This window comes from Fistularia commersonii, chromosome 1 (genome assembly GCF_037954325.1).
Source record: "Fistularia commersonii isolate RoL2024-O1a breed Wild chromosome 1, RoL_Fcom_v1.0, whole genome shotgun sequence".
Taxonomy (NCBI): Eukaryota; Metazoa; Chordata; class Actinopteri; order Syngnathiformes; family Fistulariidae; genus Fistularia; species Fistularia commersonii.
This window is the reverse complement of record NC_141284.1, coordinates 26,478,922-26,504,479: the sequence shown is the minus strand read 5'-3', so window position 1 is coordinate 26,504,479 and position 25,558 is coordinate 26,478,922. Positions and strand designations below refer to the sequence as shown.

Genomic DNA, 25,558 nt, shown 5'->3' with positions numbered 1-25,558 from the left:
CTAACTTTGTAGACACGTGAGTCCGAGACTAAGACCGCAGTTCGACCCAAGTCCTGGTTTATCTTGCATTGAAATGAACCCAAATGTTGTTTGGATGTGCATGGTTTTCTCCTCTTTCATTTTAATTCATAGAATTAACGTATCTTCCGGATATTGGATACTACTTGTTTTTTTTAACAATAACATTCAAATACCAGACAGCACATCTATGTTAGCATCAGTGCTGAGAAACCTAGAATCAAACAAAGTATATCAGGATACTTTGTTTGATTTGAGTCCACATTAAAATGAACTCATAAACAAACACAATTTTGACGCAAAATTAATCATTTTAAGGAAATATTTGCACATCAATCCAAGCACATTTCCCTCCTGTATGTTCTTTTAGTCAGTCCATGTACAACTTTTTAATGCAACTTTCTGGTTTATTTATTTTTTGTAAATCTGACAGTGGAAAACTTCAGTTCAGTGGATATCTTATGGCAACATGCACCTTTCTGTACAACCGATATCTCATAATATTTAATTTGGATTTGTGAGGGAAGTGTTCCTTTAAGAAGCTTCCGAAGCAAAAAAATTTAAAGTATTCCCTTGCTCCAGATTCTCGATGCCAGACTCTCCTTGTTTTCTTTCTTTTTTTGTGTAGTTGAGTATCTTTAGTCACTTTATAAAAAAGGAACTATGTGTATAAACAGCATTCCTGCTTTGGTTTTAGGATTATAATCTCAGTCCAGTGAAGATTTATTACAAACCATGTAACCAGATGCGGTTTCCCCTCCTACGTACCATCTGAAGGCACCTGATATTTCAGCCTGGACCCATGATAGTAAAGCACAGGAACGGGAGATAATAAATACCATGTGAACTGAACTCTATGAATAAATACTTGATTTTTCTTGCATTTTTGTTGCAGCCCCTCATCCTTTCCCCCGGAGAACTTAATTTCACCTCACCCACAGCGTTTGTGCTCTGTGTTTTCAGAGAAGAAGGCCCCGAGCTTGTATCATGCCATTTTTAGATATAAAGCAGTAAAGTAAGCCTGCATTTCCTTGGCATTAAGTGTACCGTTGGAATTAAAGCTGAGGAGTCCAAACATAAGCGTTTGACTCTGGTGTAGAGATATTATCAACCAAAGCTTACATACAGTGATATCCATTTGCAATATAATTGAACTGAACTTGGTTATGAATTATTTGATGATGATATAATCTCATTCAATATAATTTAACGACAAGTGGCACTCTGTCATACATCATCCCTTAATATTTTTGTTATCACTTAGTTGGTGTATGGAATTCCACGTTGAGCATTAATTACCTTTTTTTCTGTTTTGCCTTTTTTTTTTTAATCAGAAATGTTTGTAAATAATAACATCTCTGGGAAAACAGGCCCAGGAGTTATTAATAAATAGATGGGGAGGGTTTAGCTATAGTGAGACATTACTTACAGATGCAAATTTGTGTTGCTGTTTGTGCAGCGCTGATGTTTATGCATAAGCCCTTCCGGAGAGTGTAACGACACATCGCGAGGCTGTTGATTTCATCTCGAAATCCATTATGAGATTAACTGGTTCAACCCCACAAAAAGTAGGTCAACACTTTGTAAGATATGCATCTTAGTATGAGTTAAAAAAAGAAGGTCAATTCTATCCTTATTCTTAAGGGTTTGATAGGAAGCAACAGTTAGTTTGTCAGTGTTAAACTATTGCATTCGATGCAGATTATAACTAATGAGATCTAATATATTCAGTAGGAGGATTAGAATATGCTATTTTTTTCTTAAACACAGGGGAAAACCAGGCCTCTACAACTGAAGGCTTTATGCTAAACTCAAAGTACACACTCTCTTCCCCTGATTATTTTCTGGGAGGGTTTAAAAAAAATGGTATTACGAGAGACATGAATTGAGTACAAACACTAATGTAGTCTGTTTCAAACATGCTGAGCTTAGTCTGCATCCATTGTATTTGTAATACTAGTACATTGACTAATAAAATATAACATAGTACATTGACTAATCACCATTTCTATATAGATATAGCTAATTTGCAAAATAAAAGTATAAGAGTAAAAAACAATCTGAAAAGTCTTAAAACAGCTGATTGTTTCCTTTGTACAATTTTTTTAATGAATAAGCGTCATGCTCTGTCACATAATGACACTCTTTCAAATGGGATGGTTTATTTGCGGTCTAATAGGAAAATTGGAGAAAATTGTTGTAATATTATTTCAGAACCCTCCCCATTTTCCAAACCCTAAAAATCAAGTTCTTGGTTTGTCCCAGGATAATAGCAGAGCTTATAAACAATGATGATAAAAATTTGAAAAAACAACACATTACATCCACTTTGCAAGACAAACCTGAATATTTGGTTAAAATTAACTGTACTTGCAAGGGTTGATGATTTGCAAAATACTTTATAAAATTAGTGAAATACTTTTGTAGATACAGCGTGTGCAATTTGATTTTGCTACGAAACAAATCTGTGAAGACTCCAATACACTCCTCATAATTATTTTTTGTTATTTGTGTGGTAACAAATGGATAATTACACAGTATTTTTTAAAAGTCCATTCTTCCTTATCTGTTTCCACCTGCTAGATGTGTTGTTTAGCTGACTTCAATGCATTGCAAGTATTTTATTAAAAAAATTCTGTTTAAATTTTTCCCTTCCAATATTTCTTGTTTCCTGCAGCCAAGATGAAGACCCCGTACAAAGTTAATTTCAGAATAAACCTTTTATCTATTATATGTCTTGACAGTTATTTTACATGTCAAACATTTATCACGTTTAGGGTAAAATTATTTATAGATTTTATATATTTTTTCTCCCGCCCTAGCCACTGCAAGAAATGAGAAACAGCATCCTATTTGTGAGAAAATCTGTTAAAATCGACTCTGTGATGGGATCAGGTGTCAGCGCCTCGATCGTATTGACCTCTGGGACAAATGTTCTGTTTGCATTTCTGTGTCACACATGTGGCTGAGATATACTGAGATATAATTTCAACTTCAGATGGACTATCTCCTCTGATCACTTATGAAATTGAAGAACTTGATCCAGATCATCGTTTTTGTCAGCAATAGGCTTATTTCCTGGTGAAGTCTGTTATAAATGACATATAGTACCATGTACAGATGATTTATTTTTATTGAAAGAATGCTGTCCAAGCTGATGCTCACTATTGCTTGATCTGATGATTACTGATATATGGATGGATGGATGAATGGGACAATTAATATTTCAACACTCACTGGAAAATGCTTTCGCTTTCGTCCCAGCTTGCCGACTTTACAAGAGGCACTACTGTTGGCCGACGTCTCCTCTGTCATCAGGTCCATGTCGAGTATTGTGCTCTCACCCTGCGAACACAAAAGCAGCATGCTGGTACAGAGAACCATCTGTGACATAATATCCTCGTTTTTTTTGTTTTGTTTTTTTTCGCTCATGTCAAGCTGTGAAAGGAACATGACATTGAGAGTTTTGTAAAACGGTCATTTCAATTCTTCTTCTTTTGAAACTGTGTTTATATCTATCTGGGTGATTTGGGGGGAACTTTCGACATATTTTGCTGTTTTGTTAAATGTATTTTTTTGGATTTGAAGTGACAAATATTTTACATTTTATTTTGATCTAATCTTCGATGGATTTGACAAGGTGACTGCACATTTTTGGTAATATCTTGTATATTTTGAGATCATACCTTGCTGACTTTTATTTGCTTTTAGTGATTTCATTCAGGTCTTGTGCACTTGAATGGAATTTTTGCTTTTAAAACGTTTGTTTTTTGAGGGGAGTGGCAAATATGGGAAAATGTCATGATTTCATTTTTTTTATCTTTTGTAGATTTGATGTACTGTAGGGGGCTGAGTATTGTGCATTGTCCAGCCCAACATTAATATGAGTCAGTTGCCCCTTAGCAGTAGAAGTGAAGTTACATCTGCTGGACATACACAAGCTGTACCACATCAAAACACTTGAACATTTGGGGGTGGAGGAGATCCTCAAGTGTCTTTGAGTAGAGAAAGAGACAGATAGAGACTAGATGACAAGTTTCTTTGAAACAGACTGAGGTGAACACAGCGCTGACCTTTTTAAGAGAAACCCCTCTTCACATGGTTACAAAGACGCAGACTTGCCCCCGCCTAAGCCTGCTGCAAGTTGTTTTTGATTATTATAAAAAAAAAAAGTCTTTTGTCAAGCACAAGCACCTCCAGGGGCTGATGGGAAATAAGACTATCCTAATGTAGACGCTCTGATTTGCAATATTTACAGAAATGGACCACCATGTCACAATGCATGGAAGATCACAAGGCCGTTCCGAACAGCTGCAGCGGTCGGTGGGTGGATAAGTGGAGGGGGGTCTTTAAATTCCTTTGGTAATGAATGTGAGATTCCCTCAGAGATAAATGGGCACTCGGCACTGTAAGGCACTCTGTCACCAAGTACCTCTGCTGACTTGTTAAGTGCTTTCATTGGTTTTAAGCGTTGATGTATGATAATGTGAGAAAGGGGTGCTAATAAATGATCCATCGGTGGGAGAGAAAGTGAGGAGACGCAGCAAAGAGCAGAAAACCTTGAATTACTCACATCAGAAAGATGACATTAAGTAGGAGAGTTTTGGATTTAATATCTTAACAAATAAAATGTTCTAAATTTCAAGCCCTGATATTACCCGTCACCTAGGAACTAGTCAGTCATTCATTCATTTATTCATTCATTATATTTGAAATAGTTAAAATGATAATTAAAGCCAAAAAATGCTAAGTTATATTACTTGCAGACGATCCTTAATTTTGATGTGAACAAGCAAGTTTATACATTGTTATATATGTTATATATGTTTATATATTGTTTATATATTGTATAGTTATTTTATTGCCTATCTGTATATTTTATACATATTGTCTATTGTATACAGTTTTATATTTGTATTGTCCAGGACTACAGATGGAAATTAGCTATGAGCTATAATCTGGTGCAAACATCTCTGCCTCTGTGCTTAATGTATTTGTACACTGTCCTAATGAACTTCTAAACGAACAAACAAACAAACAAAGATCTCAAAGTTCGTTGAACTCGTCGTAGAAACTCCTCACTTATATAATATACATCCCAATGTGGGTCGGGGATATTTCCCCATTTCAATTGTTTTGTCTCAAAAGTTGGACATGACTATGGCCCGATTATAGGGATTAAGCCTTAGTTCTAGAACTAAATAACATTTTAAACCACTGCTTACTAAAACGGCTTTCCAAGACAAGGATTCAAATAGTCTCAGGCTTTTCCTCGTAATGATATAAATAATCTCAATTACTGTGTAAAGACTAGAGTTCGCCCAGGTCTAAATGCGGAGTTAAATCAAACCTGACAGGAGGCAGGTTTCAATTTAGTTTTAAAGCTGTGTGCCTTACAGTGCATTGTGAAAATGGATCACCATGACAACATCAGTGATAGTGAAAGACCACCACCTGGACCGGTAAGAAGATTGCTCAGAGAACATAAGAAACCCGGTATGAATTCAACGATAAAGGTTTACGTTTCTCCATGTGCAAAGACCATGCTGATGAAATCTTTGGTGTGCTTCAAAGTTTTCATGTGACTCAGTGAGGGAAACCCCTTTTCCTCATTCCTTTTAACCGCTTCTCACCTGGAGATTTTTCACATGTGGAACTTTCCATTGTGAAACAGCGGATTTGCATGACGTAAGTGAATCTACTGTCCGCAAAGCATTATGTGAACTGAGAAAGGATTACATCATAGACCACCTGCAAGGTGCAGTTCTATGAATATGGGAACTTCCTTGCAGTAAATGGGCTGTATTGATGGATGTCATATTCCCATTAGGGGTTCTTCAACAGAAGATGCTGAGCTGTACAGGAATCATAAAAAATGGATTTCAATATATGCACAAGGTGTGTGCACCTCTACCATGCAGTTCTAAGTTGAAATCCCATCGCAACAAATGTTTTTTAATTTACAAAGGCACATGGTTAACAGGGGCTTGTTAGAAGTAACACTGATCTATTGCTGCATTTTCGTGTCTCTCGTCCCATCTTTGATAGACATCTTGAGTTCTTGCTTTTGGAAATTTAATTTTACGCTCATGGAACTCTTGAGCAAGATTCTTATGAATGGCCTAAGCGGGCGCCCCTTACCTGTTTCGAAATGCTCCCGAAGAGCAATGGCAGTTAATTTAAACTGTATTTTAATCTTTTTCCATGGGACGTTTTCAAAGCATAGTAAGAATTGAATTCGCAGTTGTGTCACGAGGAAAAACATACTTCAAAAAGAGCGATTAGTACAGTCAGGCCACCGTGAATTATATAATTTAACCTTCCTGATGTTGTTCCAGGGCCCGGTTAATTACCGGTCCTTTTTATTTGTGTTACATTCAATTACAATTACACCAATGGATTCCTTTTGTTTTTGGATTTCAACGATTGAATGATTCTGTTTGTTTTCAGTGACAGAGTACTTTGAAAGACCTTCCTTTAAGTGTGTCTTTTCACTTTCACATTTAGTTTTTGAACGCTGCGCACACACGAGAACACACACTGCTAAGGTTTTTTTTTTTTTTAATTATTCAACCCCTGGCTAGCAGAGCACCCTCCCCTTTGCGCCATGTGAACATCGGACTTTTCTAATGATCTGACTTGTCCTTGATTACCTTTATCTGAGACTCATTAGTCTGGATCAGTAAATCTGAAGTTAAGCAACATCTCAGCAAGCCAGAGGATTAGCGTAGATTAACTTAAACCACATTAGTTTAGTCCTAGTTTTATTTAAGCCCTGAATGCGAAACATGGCCCAGGGGACGAGCAGTCAAATTCTGATAATATGAACCCGCTGAACTTAGCAGGACTTTGCGGTGATTTAATCAGTTAAAATCGAATTAATTTCTGCTGCAGTTGCTGTGACTTCATCAATCGACATTTTGCTCCACACATTAGTGAGTTCTACTACGAATCACGACTCTGGGCTTCTTTACAAGAATATTGATCTGTGCACCACTTTTTAAATAGTGTTGATTTCATGTCAGCTGGATGAGTGATTAGCAGCGATAACAGTCGTGTCCAAAAACTCTCACTGAGCCCTGAAGTCCCCTTCAGAAAACACACTTTACTAATGTGGTAGGGATGTAGACCTTGGGACCGAATTGCTCATGGGACCCATGCAACGAGAGTAGAGTTTGGATAGATTTATATACAATCTTTGCATCACACACATGATATGTTGTGTTAAAATGTTGCCCTGGATCCAGAAAATCACTATAATAATATTGAAATGGGAGTTCTTTGAAGGGGAATTTTTCCAATACACTAGGTGAAACGCATGATCACATTTCTCATTAAGAGACTTTTTTTCTTTCCATTCTTTCTTCCAAAATCCACAACATTCTGCTCTTTGGGCAGTCGATGATCGGCCCATGTCACGATTGGTTAGCAGTATGAAACAGCGCAATGACGCATGGATTCTGGGTAATAGCCTTCAATCAAGTGTTTTCTGATGCGGCCCTGTGAGGGAGGTGCATTAAGAGCCATTCGGAGCAGCTCTGGGGATCCAAAACCAGAGAATTTGCAAACACCTGGTTACAGACAAGGGAGGACTGAGTATATATTGTTTGACAGAGACAAATAATAGAAAAATGTTGCCTTCTCATATTTCTCTGCTATCACTTGCAAGTAGAAAGAGTTGGGTTCAAAATTACAATTCTGAATAGACAGCAAACACCAGGGGTGACTTGATAAACAATACGCCGCCTTCAAATTCAGATTATCACATTTCACTTGGACAAGTTTGGTATAAAACAACTGTGCAAGGTCCCTCGACATGGTTTTTACAGCTGGGGGAAAATGTCCTTTAGATGTGCTGATAAGATGTTAAATACATCTAACCCTAGTAGTAGCTCCTGTCAAAGATACATAATATAACCTAAATGTTTGAAAGTCACCGGTATTACAGTGTCTCATATGGAGATTGCACTTATACAATAAAGTACCGGAAAAAAAAAAAAAAAATAGGAGCAATGACATCTTTGTCCAACTGTTCAGTAACGTCAGGACGTCCCATGGATTTCAAGGGCCAATACATGTTCTGATATTGGTGAGTTAAAACAAAAAATCTGATATTTTTCTAGCTAAAATCCTCAAGTATTAAATAAAAAGTCAGTAAAATGTATCTGTCAAAACACATCACAAGGGGCGTTGTGGCGCAGGGGGTAGAGCAAACATCCTTGGAACTGAACATTCCTTGTTTGATTCCCTGATAGACGGCGGCCAACTGCTCATGGTTCATCCATCATGGGTTAAATGCAGAGAAGGAATTTCCCCATGAGGGATTAATAAAGCATAAATTAAATTAATTAAAGCAAAATGTCCCAATTAGTGTTTTATGGACCAAATACATTTGTGACCATGTTGACATTTTAGCCTGATTGAAACACGAGCACATGAAACGTTGAATAGTCTGTAACCTGTTAAAGGTCAGAAACACTTCATTTTAACAGATTGATAATTACGTTTTAGCTCAAAATAAATGAGGTTGGCGTAACAAACTAAATCTCAAGATTAAAACAAATTAAATCATCAATGTGCGCACGTGAACATTTGGAGGTTAGGGAGATGTATTTTGGAAACTTAACGACACAACTTAAAAGCAAAACTGAATAACTCTTTAAGATAATCAAATAATATGTATTAGCTATGCTAACAGTGACTGCAGACCTTCAAAAAACCGTATACACTATACACATATTTTAAAAGTTTCTATCTGTGAATGGATATACAACAAACATATCACATGTTTCATGCATAATTTCATTCATATATCTGCAAACATAATACCCCAAAACCAATATATATCAGTAGAATCTGTTTCGGTTGCTTCAATAAAAAAGCATAAACTTTGTTCTGCAATTGTGACAGGCTATCGGTCAATTACTTATAAAAGTGGAGGAGGTTATTAACCTAAATCAGAGATTTTAAAAATTCAGACTATCATCCAGCCTGACCATATTTGTTTCAGCAAACTCAATCGGTGCATCAGCTATTACTTTCCCACAGTGGCAAGCTGATTTGCATGAGGAGGTAGATATGCTCCGATTTACTGATTCTGCAAGTAAAGGGACGAGGCTTAACTAATGAAAAGGGTTGAAAAAAAATAAAAAATAATGTGAAAATCACCAGGTACATATCATCAGTTGTTGTGAAAATCAGATGAAAAGATGCACCTTACATGCCACCTATTGGAGCTTATTTAAAATTTAGATTCGCTTGTGCTCTGCATTGTGGGATCACTAATAGAGTGCAGGGTGCTTCAGGATTTCTTAACCAGGGTTGGCAGAATTTGCATAGATAATAGCACGTTTTTAGTGCAGCTTGGTGTGCAGCTTCATTTGGGAATCGCTTACATGGATGACTCAATTCACTGGTGCCCAGCTATCTCTGCACTAACAGCCTACAACACACTCTTCATCCAATTCCCAACCTGAGAGGATGGCTGCACTCAATGAAAATAACACAGCGTTTTCACACAGCTTCATCCTAATATTTTCTGAAAAACACTACAACACAAAGCTTTGTTGCCTGGAGTGAACCCTACTATACTGTCAATATCGCCGCACTATTTCCGTCTGAGTAGCCGGTTATTTAAGGCAATGTCTGTTGCCAGGCAACAAGACTAAGGGCAGCACTGTGTAAAGGGAACGTGGAGGAAAAGGACAGATCCCCCAGTAAAAGAGCCATACAGCCATTCCAGCTCCGGCTCAACATACACCAGCCAACGCCCACGTCACCCACCACCATTACAGCAGCAAATGTCACATCATTCAGCTGCAGCTCTTTGCAACGGCGTCCTGCTGCCTCTGTGGAGCACCGGCGATGCTGCAGCTACACACACAGATGCTGATAATGAGACTGTCTGCATCACGAGAGGTGACATGGCAGTTGTGAAATCGTAACGCTTCTTCCCCAGAGTGAAGGACTCAGTCGCTTCCAGCAAATGATTGGATTACAGCGATCGATAAGGTACCAGTTTGACTGATAGCTCCAAGCTTTAAACTGGTGGTTTAGAATTGAAGTGAGTGCAAAACCCATATTCATCTTATTTCCAATCTCCCCTTAAAAACATTACCTAAACTGTAGCTTGATTTATGAATGCACAATCTCTCTCTCTCTCTCTCTCTCTCTCTCTCTCTCTCTCTCTCTCTCCATATATATATATATATATATATATATATATACATATTCTTCTTTGTATCACAACTAGTGACACTAATTTTTACTGCTACACAATTTTTAGCGAGCTGCCCTACATGGTCTGTTTGAAAAAATGTCTTTTCCATCACATTTTTTTTTCTTTGCTACTTTTTGGATAAAATTCATTACATAAAATTAAAGAAAATATCGCCTAACAATAAGGCATGTAGAGATGAGCGGAAAAAAGAGGTCACCGATGAAGTGTGTCAAAATTAGCCAAAAATCATTTAAAAATGTGGACTCTCATTTTGCTTGGCAACCCTCAGGTAATTCATTGGTGATATATACTTTGTAGTTTTCATACCACACATAAACACATATATATGTGAGTTTGTGATACTATGATACCTTTTTTGTCCGAACAGCTGACATACAGCGGATCATCTTAGCGTAACATTGTGCTGTGGATTATTTTAATTACATAGATTTGTGGCAATATGTTTTATGTAAATCACAACTTAATTGCAAGATGCCATATGACGGGTATCCTTACCATAACTGGGAGTCTGATTACCAAACCCGATCAGTTATCATGATATCTAACGACAAATGTTGCTTTTACTGCATTACCTGAACCAAGTGTCATTCTGTGACACACACGCTACGGAAATACTCTTGACTGCATCAGCAAGAGATTACCTAACTTTCAGGCCTTTAAAAGCAGCTCATTTCTCAGGAATTTTGAGTCACAACCAGAATTAATCAACAGCTCAGTCATTTAAAAAGCGATCTCAAGATGAGATCAACTCCATGACCTGTGTTGCTACAAAAAAAAAAAAAACTTGTGAGCTCCCCGGTTTTTCATCAACATACCACTCTGCAGGAGAGCCTTATACATTACATTCCTTCAAGGGGGAGATTCCAGAAACACACTTCTACTCCACACTCACCATTCTGTTTCCAGGTGAATCTGCGTAGTCTGAGCCTTTAAATGAAGCAGTGCTGGCGACAGTGTTGGACGGCATTGTTGAGATGTCTGATTGATGGGTGATGTGGATAAGGGAACGACAGTTTCAGGTGAAAACAAACTCAGGGTGGATGGACTAAAAATAAAAAAAAACAAAAACTGATAGATGATCCCCCTTCTCTCCGCTCTCCTGTAAGATGATAAACGAAAAAAAAACAACCTCACAATCAGCTTATCGTTGCATCACATTATTTGCCAATGTGCATGAGGTGTGCATGCCAATTCCAGCCTCACACACTTTTGTGTCAGCATACACTTGCGTTTCATGTCGTAAAAGTACACCTTCTCGGTATCAGCTTGCACTATGGAGGGTCTGTCATATAGGAGCCTCTACAGGATACAGTATGGCTTCTATAGGGCCTACACCACTTTATTCACCACATGGATGTATGGGGCTACGGCTGCCATTCTACATCATTAATATCACTACTAATATGCCTTTACTTGAGGTTTTAAATGCTCATCCGTGTGCAAGCACGCTAACAATGTCATTTGCAAAGATGTGCAATAACCCACATGTTATGATCTTTCATTGGGGGAGTGTTCAGATTCTCCAATTCATTAAAGAGGATTCTGAAAAATAATTGCAATAATATCCTGGATCTTGAAAAATAAATGTATTGTAAGGGCCACACAGGATGTTAGTGTCATGTCATTTCCATTCATAAAAGCCTACACCTGGCATATACTTTGCCGGCGCGCTGGATTGGGTGTATTATTCAAGTGGCAAAGCATTAAAATTGCAAAGTTTAACACGTCTTTTTTGCAGCAAGGGAAGTCTGCAATATGACCCAGGGGACTGGAGCTTTTTCACAGGCCACGGCCACTAGGATATATGTCGTTTTTTTTTTTTTTTTTGTTAATGAGGCCGGTGCTTTTAGAGTCGCGATCCTGTTTCCTAGCCGGACATATTCGGTCAAGTTCAAGTGCACATCGCGATATCCAATCAGCACATCTGCAAAAAGCAAAGCCCTAAAATCGCTATTTCCCCGTTTCCAACGAGCGCCTTCCGCTCACGGGGGTTCCTCTCGGTTTGGTTCCTCAGCAAGGTTACATCTCTTACGGTTAGCTGTTAAGGGTTAAACGGATATTAAACGCTGTGTGTTTCGTTACCCGATTTTCCCAAGTCTCAGGCCTGACCCTTTTTGTTTCGAGCTCCCGGAGCCTCCTTCCTCTTCTCTCCCCGTCCTCCACCTCCCCAGCCGGTCAGCACTACTCCAGATGCGCCGCTCTCACTGCAGGGGCCTGCAGACTGGCTGCCGGCCGCCACCGGGTCCTAACGCCTGCCGCTTCACCTCCATACTGGCAGAGCGGCAAGGGAGTAGGAGGTTAAATCACGAATATTATTGTTGGCCCCACCGATGACGCCCTCATCGAGATCTTTACCTGAGAGAATGTCGACGCGGTTGCTCAGAATACGAAGTCAAAACATGCATATGTGTTGTCAAGGGTCCGGGGGGGGGGGGGGGGGGGGCTTGTCCGCCATATTGTTTATGTTTGGCTATTAATTGTATCATCTAACTTAGATAAACACACTGCCTCGTGTACTTGCTGTTTTGGTTGCTGTTTTTAATTTCTAATTTTAACTGTATATTATTTGCCTGGAGTGTGTCGAAAATATACAGTTACATAAAAAGAAGTGTACTTTGAAAATACAGTATGCATACTGGGCTAGCAAGAATAAATTAGCTATTAGGCAACAAGTGGGCTAACTATTTATTTCCTTCCAGGTCGCGTATTAGATTTCCCAGTCGGGGCCAATTCCTCATACTTGGAAAAACAAACAAGTTGTCCTCGTGTCTTGTGTAAAGCCAAATATTAAATAGGTATTTTGTTTCGCTGGAATCAACCAGATAACTGCGAGACACGAACTTAGCAAGGCTAATAAGGAGCCCCCAGCGCTGCTGAAGCTGACCCAGATGCCGGCCTCCGGGTCACTTAGCACGGGTATGACTTAAGCTCCACGTTTTTATAGCATGATTTTTTTGTCCCAAAAATATCCAGATTTATCACCTAGGACTGGAATCCTTAAAACCTCCGACAACCACCTGATAAAAGCTGTCAACCAGCAACGTCATCATGCTAGCTGGACAAAACGAAAATTATGCTAACGCTTGAAGTCAAAATGCTACATTTGCTACGATTTAAAAGGTAGTCTGAAAACCTTCATTGTATTCAAGTTTTTCTCTGTAAAATCATTTACTTTGTCCTTGCCACTCCGGTGAAGTTTAAGTTGGTGGTACTTGTCTTATTTATAAACTATTCAAATAAACAAAAATATTTACATTTTAGCTACAGCTGTGAGCAATTGACAGTAAATGTGTATTGCTTACATGTTTTGCTTTTACGTGCAATTCAGTGTTCACCTGCCTTCATTAGAAGCCATAAAATTAAGTTTGCTGATATGTCTGCCTTTTTTTTCCCCACTGAAATTTAATATGGTGTCCTAATTCCAAAAACAGGAATGGCAGGAAAAGAGCCATTTTACTGTCATAACATTTGATAGCCACAATTTGACATCAGACTCTGAACCTCTTGTCTCAGCGTGAACTCAAAGCGGCGATGTCTGGTTAGTTTCAGCCCTGGTCCCCCCCAAAAAGTCAGCTTGCAGAACGATTTACTTCATATTAATTAAATAGCTCTGAATTTGTCAGAAATCTACGCGAACGTTTCACCGTCATCGCTGTCAACCTGGGTTCTGCTGCCACAGACAAACATCGTGACCTTCAAGGCCTCATCGGCAAAATTCAAATGGTCAGTTTTGTTTCATTAAACAAATGCGGGAATGTTGTGATCTATGCCTTTCTACAACCTTTCCAGTGGTTGAAAGCCAAGAGAGCAGACTATATTAAAAACTAATAATGTGGAGGGGGAAAAAAAGAACAGAGGAACCTGAGGAGACTTTCCTGTTTTAATTTGCTTCATTTATGGTCCCCCCTGGTGGCTGAGGGGCCCTCGACAGCCATGTAATTAGGTAAAGCCTGAAGCTAGCCTCGGGGTAAATGAAGATCAACATCATTTTTAGTGATTTTTCTTTGTAAAATATATATTTTATTTAGTCAAAAACAAAAAAAAACAAATATTTTTTCATAGAATTGTTGCTGGTACCTGCCCACCGCATAGCTATTTTCATTATTATGTAATAAACATCCAAACTACAGGAGTCATTCACCTTTGTAATGTCTATGATTAAGACGTTTTGTGTGTAACATATTTCATAATTGTCTATGTTTATTTGTATGATAGCCATGACACCAAGTCATTAACTCTACTTGTTTTTTTTCCTTCACATATGTAACTTCTTATGTCATAGTAGATAATTACTTCTGGTCGTGGAAACTGGACTTGAATTTCTTCACTTGAAGCGTTTCAATATATATATTGAAAAGGCTTCTTCAGTTCAGTGGATAATGAACTTTGCACACACACTTCCAAATAATGAGACTAAGGCTTTTTTAATTGCCACATTGTGGTACATTAAACGCTGGAAGTCGGCGGTCAGTGAAGCGATTAGTTTTAGCTGTTTTTTTTTTTCTTTGACGAAAAGACATTTAAAAAACAGCAGAAATTAAAGATTTTGCTTCCAGCAAAGATTCATTACATCAAGTTTCATTCATGGACTGACTTCAGACTTTACTTGTGATGCACATTGAGAAATGCATCCAACCTCCTTCTATCAGTATCAGAATCTAGGTTACAAACATCGGAAACATTAGTCACAAATGAATCTGGTGTTTGTGGGTGTTGACACAAATGCAGATTTCAGATTGTCCTTGTCCAGAATGTGAATACAAGAGAGAAACAAACACAAACAGATAGTAAAAAGTGAGAATAGAGCAGTTTTAAAGTCAGTTTCGCATTAAAAACTAAAACTATATTGATGCTCTTGCAAGCAAACACCTTTGCAATCTAGCGGGGTTATTTTTTGTTGTTTTTATTTAATTTTCATCTTTTCACAAACATTTTCACCAAAAATCAACTTCTGAGCTCTCAAATGTAAAAAAATATTAACCTAAAATATCAGCTCAGGATTCTATGGTGAGCTGTGAATTAACTGCTGGTGGATAGTCAGCCAAGTGTAACGGATGTAGATGCCGTAGTGCAGAGCTAAAATGACTTGGAAATGGAAAAATATATGAAAAGGTAGTATACAAAAGCTTGTTTAAAAAAAAAAAAAAACGTGAAAATTTACTTCTGCACTTATGCTGATCCTGAATTCCTTTTGGCTACCTAAAAAACAAGGATGATATTTAATTTTGTTTGTTTAGGTGTATGGAAATATATTTACGTTTTTTTAAGTTTTTAAGTGCATCAAACCCTGATACGTGTTTCATCTATTGCATCTGCTGGATAGTAATATAGTAAAATAATGGCAGCATCAGGTTTTCTTCCATTTGTGGTATATGTATTCTATATGGGTTTTTCTTTTTTCCGGTCTTCATTGTATATAAATCTTTTGTAATTTAAACGTTATATTTCTTTCATAATATGTACAGCATTTCTTTATGTAACTCACATTTCTATTTTAATATGTATGGTATTTTCCTTGTTCTTTTTTACTGCATGTAGTGCTGCCTCTGCAGTTATAATTTCCCAGTTTCGGGATCAATAAAGTACATTATGTACTCTATCTACTGTATCTATCCATCAGTTTTGTGCTGTATTTCAAAAGGTGAATATTTATTTTTGACAGTACTGTCCCAAATTGCTCTGAACTTGAATATGCATTGGTGACAACATGGATGCAGGAACATGAAAGTCGGCCCGACAGTCTCTCCATCACCATCCTCCGAGCAGAGCTCACCATCGGCGCCTCATTTCCTAGAGTGCAGCGCGAGGCAGATATGAAATCTTCTCCCCGTTTCATTACATTAACCCAACAGCAGTCTGCTTCTACAATCAACCTAGTCTGGGTGTCCCCACGAGGCCGGAGGCACTGTGAGAGCTAAATGCTACAAGCTGCCAGATCCACGAGTGCCGGAGAGCTAAAGGCTCAAAGTACAAATCCCTCTGGGACCGACTGGGCTTTTAAGGGGACGGAGGAAATATGTGCGCATCAAGGCGGATATGGTGTGGTGATGTGGAAAGCACCGCTGTCTCCTCTTTCTCAGGGAGGATTTGGCACCTAGTAGTTCATCTGAGGACGACAATAAGATCATGCCACATGGCCGATATGGAAGGGAGGCGTGATGACAGTTGACACTTTCTGGACACCCACATAGGGAGATGCTGGAGGAGTGAGGTGCCACGGCATCTTGTAAACTGGATGGTTTCAAACTGACGGCATTAAGGAAAAAGCAAAGAGTAATTGGTCAGAAACAAATGGAAACAAACGTTCATACAAATGAATCTCCATAAAGATGTTGCATTTATTTTCTTTTTTGTTTGTTGGCCGGTAGGGGGCAAGCCTGCTGGCTGGAAAATGATCATCTTTTTTTCCATGACAAAAGAATAAAAACCACCTCGAGGGGAGGAAAAAAAGTGATAAGTGAGTAAAAGCATTCCACGATTAAGTTCTTTCAAGCAAGCAGTAAAGGTCGTCGTATTATGAGTGAGTTGTAACATCGCGTGTCAGAAGTCTGAAGCTGTCAATTTACGGGAAATAGAACTCATTTCAAAAGGAAATAAAGTTGTGATATTTAATGCTCTTTGTGAAATGACTTTATCTGAAAGCGTCACCCTTGTAATTTTATCAGTTTTGGTTAGAATTTTATTTCTGTAATATTATAACCACGCCCTAAAGTGAGGTTTATAGAATGGGTATTAGGTATCAAATAAACCCTTTATCCCCACATGATTACAAGCTTTTTTGTTTTTCTCTTTGCACACTACGCCATGTTTCCTACTCCTCCTGAAGAACCAGAAGAATTCAAAAGGTGAAATGAACAGAAGCTGGTCTCTCAGACGAATGAAATGAAACATCCAACTGTCATTTAATTCCTTCAGGTGGGATTTCTAGAGGGGACGCTACAGGGGTAATAAGCCGATAAATGATCCCCTTCGACGCCTTCCATGTAATGATGGGCCAAAACATCGAGCGGGAGGCTTCAGAGAGTCTCCAGGTGGGCAGTCTAAGGTTTCCCTCCATCGTGCCTGAAGAGGTGAAAAAAAAAACCTCTGTTTTTGATCCAGGTTTGTACAAGAAGCAGGAAAAGGTAGCACTTTGGCAGTTCCTGAGGAAATGTTTGCATGTGTGTATGTGTGTGCAAACACCCATCCCTCATTTAAGAAGCTGATAAAATAAAAAAGGTGGAGTGGATTGTACTGTAAGAATTTGATCTCAGGCCAAATGCTAGTTTCTTTGCGATAAGAAAAACATTCTTATCTCCCCATGAGAGAGGAAGGTTTCTTTACATTTCAAATTCCATACGATGGCACCGTCAGCAGAAAAAGTCAGACCCTGAAAAAGCTTAAACACATCCTATCAAGTTTGTCTCAAAGAAAACTCCCACACCCATATGTACATTCAGCAGTGACTGGCCACTGTGGGCTACTTGTTCGTGCTCCGGACCAAAATGCACTTCAGGTGTCAAAATGTAATTGAGCGATTTAGAAAGACAATGCAAAGACTTTGAAGGAAACATAAAATAAAAGTTTGGTCACAAAGGACATATGAAAATTTGCATTGAACAAAACAAACATCGGGTCTCTTAGACCAAGATGGTGTTCAAATCAGGTACCTGCAGCCCACCCCCGCTGAGAGACTTCAAATGTTTGTATCTGCACAGGTTTAGATGCAGGCTGCCTGCAGCATAATTAGCTGGTTTATCGGGGGGGAGGTACAAAAGTATGTGTAATTAAAATTAAAAAGGGGTATTAGGTACGCAAATGCCCGCAGACAAATCAAGAACCGCAAAATAAGGCAGTGGAAGAGAGGAAATATGATTATTACATTAAACTACGAGTCTCTATTATTATATTAAGTTACAAGGGCAAAAGAAATTCACATGTATTTCCTAACATTGACTATTTTTATTAATACTGCTATTTTTATAGGTTGCTGTTTGTTTACTAAATTCTGGAGATGGGTCCTGAGAATCCAATAATAGTTTATAAAATAAAAAGAAATAATATTCAAAGTCAAGACATTTTGGAAATAATGGCATTACTTTAGAAGGTTAATTAGAAGGTAAATATTGGACAGAAAAATATGTCAACAAATTACAACACACTGCAATATTTTAAATTATTTTAATATATCTCACATTTGATTTTATTTACAAAAGACAGTGGATCTGTGACATAAAACGAATGTGCTTTTTTTTTTTAAATAAACATGAGAAACAAATGTAAACAACAAATGTGTACCATAAGCGCGACCATACAGAACACATACATAGATAAATAACATCAGCAGGGCGTTGTCATTTTAGCACATTGTCTTTCTGCCAACAATAAAAGAATCACAATGTATGCACATTGATGACCCGCTGATTTATTTATTGGAGGGGAGAAGGGGGGGCGTAACACTGACCTCCGCAAACAGAAGCTAACGACTGGAATCTGGAATGTGTCTAATATATTAAATGAACGGTCTTGAAATATGAGCGTGTCCAGGCATTCTTAGATTAAACAATGGGCAACGACAACATACCAACGCAGATATACTTGGATTATATACCTGTAACTTTGTATGACGCACAATGTCTTCAAACAGTTTGGCACAAATGTAAAGGCCGAGCGCAAGTTTTCCCCCCGGAATACGAGAAATAAATAAAACCCCTACAAAGTCACAGACTAAAACGCTGACAAAATGGCTGATAGATAATCTTAACTGGATGGTTACTCTGTACATCACTTTACAAAACAGCTACAGGCACAAACTGAAATTCCCAAAAAAGAAATTTCAATGAAACGGGGTTTGGGGGAGTGTCCAGTACTCTGCGTTTTTCCCGAAATATTTTAATAAAGTCTGAACCTCGAGGTCAACTTGTGATCACGCTCTTAGTGAACATCATTTTGTTTTTTAATTTTTCTTAATCATCCCTGCTTTGTATAAATAAAATCCGTGTGGAACCGGAGCGTGAGCGTGCATGTTAGTCACTTCGTTACGGTGACTTTGACTCCGTCGATACTGTAAACCAAAAACGGGGACGGTTAAGCGCGACTTAAATGAATGCGACGTCACATTTAGGTTAGCGATAAAAGAGGCGCCCCTCTTTTGTTTTCTCTTTTTTACTCGACACTGTGATGAGACGCTCGAAACCCGACGACTTGGTTTCGACGTGTTCTCGAATTGCACCGATAAAACCCAAGCGGCAAAAAAATAAAAAAACAAACAGGAAAAGGTAAGTAAACACCCTCTCTGGTGGATGGCAACTTCTGTGACCCACACGAATTCACATACGTACAAACTATATCCAACATGCTCCACCAAATAGCACTTCAGAACCTTAAAAAAGGAAGGTCTCGGCTTCTTATGATCCACATTCCTCACGCAGCGCTCCATCGCTATTTCTAAAAGAGTTTCTTTCCAAAAGGAGACACCGGGAGAGGCGACATGGGGTCTAAAATTCAAATTTTTTCTAAGGATTTATTTTGAAGAGCAAAATCAAGTGGAAGAGCTGATTTGAGGACACACAAGTTCGCAGGGGACGGATGTAGTTGAGGATCAGGGCCACATTAAGGAAAATAAGAAGCTACTGATAAGAGTTGTAAAGATGTAATATTATGAGAATATTCATAATCAAGAGGAAAATCTTTGTTAAAATATTTAGGTAAAGAAATGAACTGTTAACTGCTAACTGTTGAGAATGAAGTCTTCATTTAAAGAGGTCAGAAAAAAGCTAGTTATTAAATCATAAGAGCGTCAAGAAAAGCTGATGCAGAATTTCAAAAGTTAAGTTTTAACTATGCACAAAAAAAAACCAAAACGGCTGTATTATGCAGCTATATTGACGATTCAAAAGATGAATTATTTCCTCAACATTTCCGTTCTATAACAACAAGTATCCTAAAATTATGACTTGATCTCATAACATTATACATTTATTTCAGTTAAATTCAGACGTTTTGTTCTCATGATATTTTATTCCCCCCCTTTTTTTTTTTTTTTTTTTTTTGCAACATCATTTTTCTTTAATGTGGCCCCTTAAATTCTGTTTTATGCTTCTGGAATGAAACCCTTATATATTTTATCACCACAGAGCTCGTCTTCGGGCAGTGACTTCTCATAAAGGACATCGCCACCGCATTTCATCCGGAGTACCTCTGCAGTCCCTGAGCACCGATCTTCATTGCACATAAACTTTTTCAATATTCCTTTATTAATCAAATAAAGCTATCAAAGCACTTTGTCTTCACATACAGGTGTTTGTAAGTCACAACTGACGGAGCCTCCCGAGGCGCCGGCCTCGGCAAACACCAACCAGCTCGAGTGTGTGGAAGGAGGCACCGGTCTGCGTCGAGTGTGACGGCGACCTTCGGGTTTGTTTTCACCCGAAGGGCTCCTGATGGCGTTTGTAGCAGCCACACACTCGGCCTTCTTATTTAACGGTGGTTCAGAGAGCACAGCAGCAGCAGCAGCAGCAGCAGCACTGTATGTGACTCAGTGTGTTTACACACACACACATACACACGCACGCGCACACACACACACACACACACACACACACACACAAGCTATTCTGGACAACAGCTCTTGTCATGGTTGGTTATTTGTATCTCCATGCTGAAATAGCAAATATCCCCTGACACACACACACACACACACACACACACACACACACACACACACAAGACAGAACATCGCCATGGAAACTCAATTTGGATCCCGGCAAGGGCAATGATTTGCGAATTACATTTAGCTCTTTCTTTTGGGTGGCGGGTGAGGGGTGGGGTTGGGAATTGAATCACCGTGACTCTCTTGCCTGTACACGAAATGTGGAGCCAGAGTCAGTTGCTAGTTAGCTTAGCTTAGCTTAGCTCAGCATGCTTGGAAGAGCGAGCCCCGCCGTAAATGATGTAAATAAGAAAACGTTGATATCAATGTGTAAGCCACTTTTTTCCCCCCCACACACGACTAAAAATTCTAGACTAAAATTTATGGAAAAGCTGTGAGGGAAGTGAGAATGTTATTCAAGCCCGATTTTGTTGATGTAAAATGGAATTAAGCGTCCAAATTTTTTTTTTCTCATCAGTCAAATGCATTTATAATCTCAGTTTGAAATGGATTTGACCAAGATGGGAAAAAAAAAAATCCAAGTTGCCCCCTGGGCATTTATTTATTCTTTTGCGGGCTGAAATGAGAGATCAGAAGTGATTTTTAGCAACCAGAGAACTTTCTGGCTGCGTCTGCGTGTACTTGACAAAGATCGGTTTGTAAACAACCGAGAGTCTGAATTTTCCACTTGGTGTATTTTTGTTTCCATTTGAAAATGGAAAAAAACCCTAATCTCGCCTTCATCTCCACCAGTGGAACTTGGGATTTCCGGCTGAGGACAGAAAATCATGTTTTACCTTTCTATATGTTTTTTCTGCTTTAATTTGTTGTCATTATTTTGACCATTCTACCAGTCAAAAGGCTCAACAGAATTCATGGAGTCGGCGGCATTAACACTTGAAAAGGTTTCCAAATAAAGAGCGTTTTTCTGGGATTGAACATCTTGCGGGTAACTTTCGGGTCTAATTTCTAGCAAATTTTTGAGCAATTTCTTGATGGTTGTCATGGAAATTTGAGGTGATTTTTGATTAGCTCATTGCATTTTTCTCCGAAGCGAATCTGTGCATGGATGTAAAGTTATCGGTCACAGTTTTTAGACATTACAATTCAGTCCAACATTGCGATATTTGTCGAATATTGTCACAACCCCACCCAGATTCAACCGATTGTTAACGGTTTCTTTCACGAGAACTCCGACATCCCCAGCTGTCGAAGCGAACCCACACAGGGCTGGCATAGCACGGTACAGTACCTAAATCAAGTATGTGAGTGCAACTTCATGCAAAAAAAAAAAAAAAAGGAAAGAAAGGAAAAGAAAAAAATATTAATACTAATCATACAAAAGCTCTGACAGGGAACACGTAGTGACGGACGGTCACGTCTGCGCCCGTCGCATTTTACACATAGAATGATCTGCTGCGGTTGGACAGATGGTGGGACGAGGGCACAGCAAGCCGTTCTCCGCAGTCATGAGGGAAAATACAGGGTGATTATAGCAGTTTTTCTGTATACAGGACTACATACACACTTGCTAAGTAGACACGCCTTGCAACCAGCAAGGTGTCAAGAAACATTTTTTTCACATAGTGAAATCCTGTTAGATTACAGCATGCATTACTCTACGTGCTAATGCCGGGGGGGGGGCGTTGTTGTTATTACTGGCTTTTCCCACTTGGTGATGACTGCGTGTTGTTAAGGATGGGCCAGCGTTGCTTTTTCCCCCTCAGTGCTTCTGTACTCTAATTGTGCCTGGATAAACACACATAAAGGCATAATTAGTGCCACTGGCAGCCTGCAAAGTTTAGATGAATGAATTTGTCGAAAATACTTTCCCTTGCTCTTTTTTTTTTTGATGAAGGATTTCAGTTTTAACCCGTTGTAAAAAGCAAAATATGTCAAATTGTCATGCAAACGTTGAGAGCTGCAGCCATTATCATTTTTTATAAATAATAACCCCAAAAATACTCTTATAATTAGCTTATAAATTCAAAAATAAAAGATACCTCAGGCAATTTGTTTCTCATGTGTACTAAAATTGAAAACATGGAAGCTGAGAGTGGTCGCGGTCGCAATAATTTTATCTCATCCTTGTAACAATTGTGAGACTATTACACACGGGATAATACATTTATTATGTTGGGGTATCAATTTAATTATCTCATTATCTTAAGATAACAGTTTCTTGACATAATGGGATAATTAAAATGGCCATTTGATGTCTCATTAAATCAGGTACATTTCTTGCAATGGTGACAAAAGAGGAGGGACTAAAAATTACAGCGATCATGACCGCCGTTGGCTTCCAAATCGGATATTTATGCAAAATGTAATCAATTATTATTCCTACTTTTTGTTGTTCATTCTGCTTCAGCTGAAAAAAGAAGGGAAATATTGCATTGTTCATTGACATGGCCAATCTGTACAATCAAGACAAACAGTTCTGCCTTCAGTCTCCCACGCTCTACGTAGCATAGCTATTTTATAAAATAGATAAAGAAATAAAGAAATAAATAAATACACAGAAATCAAAACAGTATTTGCATGCAAGTGAAAACAAAATCGGACTTACCTCTGTCTCCGCCATTCCTCATGTTCGTGTCCTCTTCCTCCCCTCCGTCATCTACTGTAAAAATAAAACCCCAAATTTCACTGTGGAGGGTTTTGGGTCACATATAAAAAAAAAAAAAAAATGTAAACAATATATAAATAAATAATTTATAATGTAATACAAACAATCATTCACTCACTCATTCGGAGCCATTTTTTCCACTTAACCCGCTGCATGTTATTGGACCGCGGGAGGAAACCGGAAGACACCCATGCAAACCCCTACGAAAAACATCCCCTCGCCGTTGCTTACCCGAGTGTAGCTCTTTCACCAGCGACGACATGGTGTTTGTAATCGAGTCAGCAGCGACTAGTAGATCATTACGGAGATTTCGAGGCACACCTTAGAAACAGAAACGGTTTTCAGACCCCATGAAACACATACACCTAAAGCAGTGGTTCTTAACCTTGTCGGAGGTACTGAACCCCACCTGTTTTACATGCGCATTCACCGAACCCTTCTTTATTGGATCGAGGATCGTTTCGTTGATGGGTACAAAGAACAGGCAGAGTAGCCTTTTCATCGAATCTGGCTCCCTTCACCTTGAAGTCAGCAAGCGCTATGTTCTTGTAGTTCCCATCTCCATGCAGCTTAAGGAAGCCTTCCCTTAGTTTTGCCGATGCTGGACTAGAATTGCTCATCTTGTCTTTGCAAATCATGCCGTTAGGACATCGATTCCAATCGCGTTCCGTCATACATGTGAATCCGTATTGTACGTGTTCTTCCGACCCCTTTCTTTTTTTGCCCGACATAATTAGTATGAAGGGATCAAAATATTAAGAAAGAAATCACATGACGTACCATCACGACAGTCACAAGTTACTACAACTGAGCGCGCCAAAATCCCTGCAGCACGGATAGGCCGAGCTATGTAGCGTGATCACCTGCGGCCAGTGATGTCATCACCAATGTGTGTCTTGACCTCCGCCGAACCCCTGAGACTGACCCACCGAACCCCTGGGGTTCGATCGAACCCAGGTTAAGAACCACTGACCTAAAGCTACTGCAGAGGAAATATAATATTTCACATCGTACATGAGTTTTATCATGTCTTGGTTGTACTCACCCTGAGCGAAGGCCTCCAGCACGTCCCCTCCCACGCCGGCCAGGCAGTCCTGCGGCGTGTGAGTCGGCGTGGACCCGGCCGAGGTGGAGCGTATGGGCATGGGCATGGAGCAGCCTGCACCGTGGCTGGGGGAGGAATGGGGGGAGCCTCCGGACTGGGACTGCAAAAGACAACATTTTCTTCGTCATCTGGAAATTACTCGACTCGTATAGGTCGGCACGGCTGTAAAAAGATGTGTTGCTTATAGACGGGCATGTTTTTTTTTCCTCTTCTTTGTCCTATTCAGCTGTGGGGATTCTTGTAAACGCATGGACTATCCAGTTTTGAAACTGCAAGATGCGAGATGTTTTAAACTTGTAAATCTCATGCTGGAGATAATTATCGTGCAAAACATCATTATTGTGCTCTGACTTGGAATTGCATGGGGGTTTTATCAATTAATTTTGTGTGATACCAATTAAAGCGGACGCTAAAGAAGAACTATCAACAGGGTCAAGAATGCAAAATCTGCGTTTTGTGATGCTGGAACAAGAAAAAGAGACATAGGAGGGTAAAAATCAAGAGATATTGACTCCTTGCTACCCTTCCTATCAACAAATGTTGTGGATTTCAGTTTGATGCATCCCCTTATTCACAGAAAAAGGAATGGATTTGGACAAGTGTGTGTTTTAGAGAATTGTGCACGAATAGCCAATTCGGCGGGCTAACAAAGTGAAAATTGACGGCAGCCACAAGTGCTACCGATCAGGAAATCATTCAGATTAACTGCGATTATTATCAGCGATTAATCGTAAGGCGCTTTCGGAAATGGTTTCAATCGTCAAAAATGCTTCTCCCACTTTTATACGATGTTTTTAATGGCGATACTTCAAATACCTGGCGACTGTTCACAACATCGGCCTTTTTTTAACTTCTATAATCTTCTGATTTATTCCAATTCAGCCCGTATGCGCGTTGTTTGATTTGTAGCTCTGATGTTGGTCTTTGTTTTAATAT

The 25,558-nt window shown here is 39.0% G+C and overlaps 2 protein-coding genes across 19 annotated transcripts in view; both read right to left on the bottom strand.

Moving 5' to 3' along the window:
- Positions 1-12,416, bottom strand: part of dnmt3ab (DNA (cytosine-5-)-methyltransferase 3 alpha b) — a 51,761-nt gene extending 39,345 nt beyond the window's left edge. For 10 of the 11 annotated variants that reach the window (XM_086157180.1, XM_086157221.1, XM_086157206.1 and 7 more), the window contains exons 1-3: positions 12,341-12,416; positions 11,151-11,357; positions 3,256-3,363 (exon numbers count right to left, since the gene is read on the bottom strand). In XM_086157180.1, coding sequence (XP_086013306.1) covers positions 3,256-3,363; positions 11,151-11,225 — 183 coding nt within the window. In that variant the 5' untranslated portion in view covers positions 11,226-11,357; positions 12,341-12,416. Of the gene's footprint in view, positions 1-3,255; positions 3,364-11,150; positions 11,650-12,340 lie in introns of those variants that run through there. The other variant, XM_086157189.1, reaches the window with a different exon arrangement.
- An 8,084-nt stretch (positions 12,417-20,500) lies between these two features.
- dtnbb (dystrobrevin, beta b) overlaps positions 20,501-25,558 on the bottom strand; it is a 52,481-nt gene continuing 47,423 nt past the window's right edge. For 5 of the 8 annotated variants that reach the window (XM_086157097.1, XM_086157107.1, XM_086157139.1 and 2 more), the window contains 3 exons: positions 24,563-24,722; positions 23,749-23,838; positions 23,288-23,511 (listed from right to left, as the gene is read on the bottom strand). In XM_086157097.1, the coding sequence (XP_086013223.1) occupies positions 23,414-23,511; positions 23,749-23,838; positions 24,563-24,722 (348 nt within the window). In that variant the 3' untranslated portion in view covers positions 23,288-23,413. Of the gene's footprint in view, positions 22,638-23,235; positions 23,260-23,287; positions 23,512-23,748; positions 23,839-24,562; positions 24,723-25,558 lie in introns of those variants that run through there. The other 3 variants (XM_086157121.1, XM_086157156.1, XM_086157130.1) reach the window with 2 other exon arrangements.